The sequence below is a fragment of the Galeopterus variegatus genome, unplaced genomic scaffold (genome assembly GCF_000696425.1).
Source record: "Galeopterus variegatus unplaced genomic scaffold, G_variegatus-3.0.2 Scaffold4088, whole genome shotgun sequence".
Lineage (NCBI taxonomy): Eukaryota > Metazoa > Chordata > Mammalia > Dermoptera > Cynocephalidae > Galeopterus > Galeopterus variegatus.
This window is the reverse complement of record NW_007730199.1, coordinates 84465-91877: the sequence shown is the minus strand read 5'-3', so window position 1 is coordinate 91877 and position 7413 is coordinate 84465. Positions and strand designations below refer to the sequence as shown.

At 34.8% G+C, this 7413-nt stretch overlaps 1 protein-coding gene across 1 annotated transcript in view; it reads left to right on the top strand.

Moving 5' to 3' along the window:
* The window catches only part of RNF141 (ring finger protein 141), a gene marked incomplete at its 5' end in the record, with an annotated part of 19691 nt that overhangs the window by 9466 nt on the left and 2812 nt on the right, over positions 1-7413 (top strand). The window contains one exon of the mRNA XM_008586722.1: positions 3841-3948. Coding sequence (XP_008584944.1) covers positions 3841-3948 — 108 coding nt within the window. The remainder of the gene's footprint in view (positions 1-3840; positions 3949-7413) is intronic.

Sequence of the window (7413 nt, the reverse complement as noted above, 5' to 3'; positions counted from 1 at the left end):
GTCTGATTTTCTGCTTTTTTTCTTCTCCCTCTTCAGAATGGTGATTTTTAAAAAGTGTTTTAAAAGCTGAGGATGATGTTTACCAGTATGTTTAAGCTATAAGGCAGCAAATGAAAAGAAAGTAATACTTTTTTTCTTGTTGCAGTCATTTTAATGAAAGAGTTAAAGGCGTTATCACTTTTCACGTGACCTTGAGACTGGGTAACTCAATGGCTGATTGGTTGGTTAGGGCTGCTGCTTGCTTTTGTGTATTTTTTTGGTTTATAGTGAGACCCTGATACGCTAATTTATAAAAAAAAGACTTTCCAAGTCAGAGGAAATTTTAATGGGCACTTACATTGCTCACCTTTACATCTGATGCATAATTTTATTAATGGTTTACATTTATTATTTATAGGGTATTAGAATTGTGATGAGTGTTGTACATGTGTAAACTCTTAAATCCTCACAACTCCATTAGAGTAAAATTACTGGCCCATTTTAGATGAGGATATTGAGGTTTAGACAAATAAGTGCCATGATTACAAATTGATCTAGCTGAGACTCACATTCAGGCCTGTCTGGCAGAACAGCCATACTCTAATCTCTGAATTATTACTTTCTGGAGCATAAAGATCTTGTAGTACAGTGCTTCTCAGATTTTAATATTTAGTGGTTTTGAGGAGGAGCCCGAGATTGTATCAGGCTACCAGGTGGTGCCAATGCTGCTGATCTTCGGATAACACTTTGGATAGCAAGACTCTCCTTAACTGTATTTTGCCAAGTGATAGTTCAACTTGTCCTTGTAAGTTGGACTACTGCAAACACCCGCAGTTATGTGAGACTCACTGCCCTAGAGAAGCAAGCCTTTTCATACTCAGGCGGGTCTAATCACTCTGAAGTTTTCTCTTTTGCTTTATATTCCTCATAGTAACCAAAATCTGGTTCTCTTTAGGCAGCGTGGCACAGCCCAGACTCTAGAATCCGATTGCCTGTGTTCAAATCCTGCCTCTATTCCTAACTGTGTGATTTTGGACAAGTTATGAAACTCTTTCCTCAGTTTCCTCATCTTTTAAAAGAGGTTGATAACAATAGTATCTGCCTCATAGGACTGTTGAGAGATTTAAATGTGTTGATGATAAAGTGCTTAGAATAGTGCCTGGCACATAAATATGTCTATGTGTTAACTATCATTAGTATTAAATTATTACTGTATTCTACTTATTGCTTTTGGTGGCTGTGCCCACCGGAATCCCAGCAAACAAGTCTGTTTTCTCTTTCAGCCCTTCAAATATTTGAAAACAATAATTCAATTCTCACTGAACTTTCTGTTCTCCAGATAAGCATCCCCAGTTCCCCTGGCCTTTCTTTATATGGGTTTCTATATCAGAGGCTTTTCTGGGTGATCCTTTACCTATCAATATGCCTTTTAGAATGTGGGGCATAGAACTGAATACTCCTATCTATAAGTGGTCTAACAGGGACAAATAGAGCAAGACTTTCCTTCTGTCTCATGGTACTGTGTGCTATTAGGATGGTAGCAAAATTAAGTGAACACTGTAGAGATTCCATTGGCTGTTTCTGTGTTTCCTGTTCTTTCTTTTCTCTCTATCCACAATGCTATTCTTCGTAGCCCTCTGCTTCTCACTTTTAAACTCTAACCTTCAAAATATTGTCACTTTTTATGGATTCATTTATATTCTCTGCTACTGACACCCAAGTCTACATCCTTAGATGAAGATTGTAAGCTCCTCAAAAGCAAAGACCCTAATTCATCCAGGTCTCGTACAGACCTAAAAGGCACTTAAATGTTGAACTGAGTATATACATAAAATCAGATACATCAGATCCACATCCATCTAGGTTTTCGTTCGGTTTCCCCATTTCAATTCAATGGCTGCCCTCTTTTTCCCATTACTAAAGCATAACATTTAATCTATTACCACATCCTAATGATTTGCCTTTTGTAATGCTCTTTAAACCCGGCCCTAATTATCTTTCAGGTAAATTGCTGAAATAAGGTCCTAACTGGTTTTCCTCTCTCTAGACCATCCCTAAAATTGCACTCCTAATTAATCTTCCTAAGTTACTATTTCAGTGAGTTCACTTTCCCTTGATTAAACACTGATTCTAGTTTGCTTACCAGAACAAGTTCAAACATAACTATTTTGACATTCAAGGATAAGATTATCTCTGCTGTATTTAATCAGTTTTTTCTGTCAGTTTTCCCCTTAGAGAGTTATCTTGGGTTCCTTGTTATGCGCATGCATACACACACACACACTTTATTTTTCCTGCCTCCACAGCTTTGTTTATGCTAGAATGTCCTCATCAAAATCCCATCATTTTTCTATCTTATCTTCTAACAAGTTTGAAATATACTCATCTCCTTCTTAGCATTTACTGCGTGTACTACAAACTTGACGTTTATTTATATTGTTTTATGTTCAAATCAATACATTTTAAGGTGCTGTCTTAATGTCTTATATACAGTGCTATAAGCACAGCAGGAAATGAAAACTTTAGAGATAGCTCCTACCCTTAAGATGCTTATGGTCTAGTGGCTATACTTTGAAGCATTCAGTTTTTGTATAATTACAAAACTAATACATGTTTGATGAAGAATATCATAAGAATTATAGGAAGCACAGTGGGAAGCACAATGAATAAAAGAAATAACTTCATGAAACATTTATTGAAAATCTGAGACAAATGCCCTGTACTCAAAGAGCTTACAGTTCATGGAGAGACCAACCAATCAACAGCCAATTATATTCAGTGTTTAAGTCCTTTAATTGAGGCACATGTTGATTTTGAGAGCAGAGAGAAGATGACATTTTGAGCTGAGTTAACGAGGCTGGAGTTTACTAAACTCACAAGGGCATTCCAGGAAAGAAAAATACCATGTGCAAAGGTACATAGCTCATTCGGGGCACTCTAAATTGTCTCTGAAGTAGAAGTTTCAATATCTCTTTTCTTCCCAAGAAGGTGAAAGAGCTCTTAGAGGACAGAAGCATTGCTTTCTATCCCTTTGTGTTTCCCATAGCACCTGATATTTAAGACTAAGCTATTCTTTCACATACATGTCCATTAGCAGCATCAGCATTGTAAGGCCCAGATTGCAGGGTTCATATTTTAGAGATATTTCTATCTTACATTATGAATAAATTATATATTGGTTGAATTTGTTTATATAAATTAGGCTGAGTTCTTTTTAGAAAGACTTGAATACGAAGTACTTCAAAAAGTTCGTGGAAAAATTGAATTACAAGATAATATAAATCTCTCCTGAACTTTTTGAAGACCACTTGTATTTCCAGTTTTTTTCATATTTATTGAATTACAAGATAATATAAATCTCTCCTGAACTTTTTGAAGACCACTTGTATTTCCAGTGTTTTTCATATTTTTTCTTTTTCTTTCTTTCTTTCTTTTTTTTTCTTTTCTTTTCTTTTCTTTTCTCTTCTCTTCTCTTCTCTTTTCTTTTCTTTTCTTTTCTTTTCTTTTCTTACATTCTAAGATGTTGTTGCAGAGCTGTTGTGGAGGGAGGGAGAGGTGGGAAGAGGGGAGGGGAAGGTAGAAGGTGGGGAGGTGCTGACCCAGGGCTGGCTCCTTTGCTGGCCTGGTTGCAGAGGGCAAGGGGGCTTGACTGAGGCCTGTGGTTTATTTTCTTTAACCATCACAGAATTTATCTTTTATCCAGTCTTTCTGTATGAAATTTACCCCTCTTAGTACTTCTTCCTGAAATATTTGCTATCTCTAAAAGATAAGTTCATTTTAGTCTGATTTTGCATGAATCATATTGTGCTTTATACTGTGGACAGAGAATATCATTGTTCCAGCTTAATTTTCACATTGCAGGGTGAAGCAGCTGACCAATGAGGAAGAGTGTTGTATCTGTATGGATGGGCGAGCTGACCTCATCCTGCCTTGTGCTCACAGCTTTTGTCAGAAGTGCATTGATAAATGGTAAGTTTTAGACTGCCTTCATGGGATAGGCAAAGGTCAGATGGGATAGTATATATGAATAAACTTTGAAAAGTACAAAAATATTGCAGTTGAGTATGAGAGATCTTAATTTTCAGTACATTGAATTTTATGGCATGCCTCCTACTGGTTAAAATATTTTTATACCTAAGGTTTATAAAATGCGGTGATGTTACTTAGTTTTGACACTTTACTTTTGCTATAAGGAGATTTGTACCTGACTTGAGTATATAACCAAACACTTCGCTTTTTCTTCCTTTTTTCTCCTCATTTCTACCTTTATTCCCTATATTTGTTTAGAGGGAGTAAATCCTTGAATATCGGACCTGGAGGGAAATTTAGAGATCAGGTAGTCAAGCTCATTATTTTACAATAAGAATTGAGCATTTAGAGAATTTATAAAAGACATACAGTAAACTACATGTATTTATATTATTGTTTAATGTGTTTTGACATATGTAAATACCCATAAAAACCATCATCACCATCAAGATAATGAATAAATCCATCACCCCCAAAGGTTATTTGTAAAAGCATCCTTCCACTCCATTCCCCTAGTCCCCAGACAATGGCTAATCTGCTTTTAGTCACTACAAAATAATTTGGATTTTCTATAATTTTTATAAATGGAATCAAACTGTATGTACTCTTCATTTTGTCTGTCTTCTTTCATTCAGTATAATTATCTTGAGATTTATCCGTTTTGTAGCATGTATCAATAGTTCATTCCTTTTTATTACTGAGTAGTATCTATTGTGTGGATACCACAGCTTGTTTATCCATTTACCATAATGTTGATGGACATCAGGTTGTTTCCAGTTTTGGCTGTTACAAATAAAGCTACTATATACATTCACGGACAAGTCTTTTTATGAACATTTTTTAGTGAAATGTATAGATCATATGGTATGTGTATGTTTAACTCTCTTAAAAACTGCCAAGTATTTTTCAAAGCAGTCATACTATTTTATACTCCCACCAGAAGTGTATGAGAGTTCCAGTTGTTCCACATCTGTGACGGTACTTGTTATGGTTTGTGTTTTTAATTTTAGCCATTCTAATAAGTGTGTAGTGATATCTCATTGTGGTTTTAATTTGTTTTTCCCTACTGAAGATGTTGAGCATCTTTTCACATGCTAATTTACCATCTGGATGTCTTCTTTGGTGAAGTGTTCATTCATATTTTTGCCTGTTTCTTTACTGGGTTGTTTCCATATTAGTGAGTGTTGGAAGTTCTTTATGTGTTCTAGATACATGTCCTTTATTAGATATATGATTTGCAAATATTTTCTCCCACTGTGTGGCTTGTCTTTTCATTTGCTTAAGAATGTCTTTCACAGAGTGGAAGTTTTTAATTTTGATGGGGTTTAATTTGTTAATGTATTATGTATGGATAGTGGTTTTATGGTTTTGGGGTTTACATTTAGGTCTATGATATATTTTGAGTTAATTTTTTTTAGATGGAGTGAGGTATGGATCAGATTTTCCTTTTTTTTTTTTTTTTTGGCATGTGGCTAATCTAATTGCTCCAGCACAATTTGTTGAAAGGCCATCTTTTCTTAATTAAATTACCTCTGCACCTTTGTTGAAAACGAGTTGTTTAAATGTATGTCTGTTTCTGGACTCTGTGTTCCACTCATCTGTTTGTCTGTTTCACACCAATACCACACTACCTTGATTAGTATAGCTTTGTAATAAGTCTTAAAGGGAATGTTAGTTTTCCAACTTTGTTCTTTTTCAAAGTTGTTTGGCTATTTTAGGTTTTTTGCATTCCAGTATTAATTTTAGAATCAGCTTATCAATTTCTGAAAAAGGCCTGCAAAGATTTTGATTGGCATTGTGTTGAATAAATATACCAATTTGGGGAGAGTTGACTCCTTGACAACATTGAGTCTTCCAATCCACATACACAGTATATTTCTCCATTTATTTAAGTCTTCTTTAACTTCTCTCAGCAGTTTTTTGGGTTTTTTTGGTTGTTGTTTTCTAAATTAATTATAAAATATTTTAATTGTACATATTTGTGGGTACAGGGTATTGTTTCAATACATGCATATATTGTACAATGATTCTCTTAGTAGATAGTATATCCCCCACCTGAACATTTATCTCTTCTTTTTTTTTCTCTCAGCAGTTTTTGTAGTTTTCAGTGATGCATATCTTTGACAAATTTATTCCAAAGTATTTCATATTCTTTATGCTATTTTAAAAGATATTTGTAATCATTTTAATTTCTGATTATTTGTTGCTAGTATATAGAAATACTTATACAATAGATTTTTATTGTATCCTGTAACCTTATTATTAGGTATTAGGTATTATTGGATTATTTTTGTATTACTATAAATATTCTTAAGCTTTGTTCTGGAATATAATTAATTTATTTGAATACAGTTTGATATTTTTGGGTCTTGCTTTTACAAAAGATTTGTTATGCAGGACCAAAGCAGTATTTAGTTTAGAGCTAATTATGCCCCACTAATGAGGCAGTGCCCCAAGAATTATGAGGTTTTCTAGTCTGGCTGGTAGGAACAGGCAGTATCCCAGGCCCTGTGTGACCTTTACGTACTGTTCCTTCAAATCCTTTTGGGTGATTCCTCAGCCTTGTGTAGTTTCCTTACATGCACACACTGATCAGTACTCTGCTGAATATACCTTCTGTAGATCTCTGGAATTCTCCCTCTGTGCAGGTCTTCAGTACCCTGCCCTGTGAACTCTAGCTGCTTTGGTCTCCTGAGATTCTCATTTCTATCTCTTCAAATTCAGGGGATCTGCCAGGCTCCATCTAAGTTCCCTCTTTTTGCTTTGGGGCCTGGAAACTCTCAAGGCAGTAAGGTGGGGCAATTATAGAGCTCATCTTCTTTGCTTCCCATGTCTCAGTGATCACTGTCCTTTGTTGCCTGATGTCCAGTGCTTTATATGAAACATTATATGAAATCATCGTTTTATATATTTTGTTCGTAAGGTGGGGCAATTATAGAGCTCATCTTCTTTGCTTCCCATGTCTCAGTGATCACTGTCCGTTGTTGCCTGATGTCCAGTGCTTTATATGAAACATTATATGAAATCATCGTTTTATATATTTTGTTCTGTGTTTTAGTTGTTTTAAATGGGAAGATAAATCTGTTCTCTGTTGGCCAGAAGCTGAAGTTGACTATTTTTAAATTGTGACCTTTTATGCACAGAAAAGCACACATGATTATCTTGTAAAATATCTCTGGGGAACCAGAAATCAACCTGAATAATAATGCTAGCTCTAGCTTTCACATTTAGTTTTTGAACAAATTTCTGAATTTTTGCACAAAAGCCAAAGAGCAGTTGATATAATTTGATTACTTTGGTCCCATATTTTACTGAGAGTTGAAAAAAAAATATTTTTCCCTGAATAATATTTTTCTGGCTCAAATATGGTATTTTTGAATTTTTTTTTTTTTTTTTTTTTTTTTT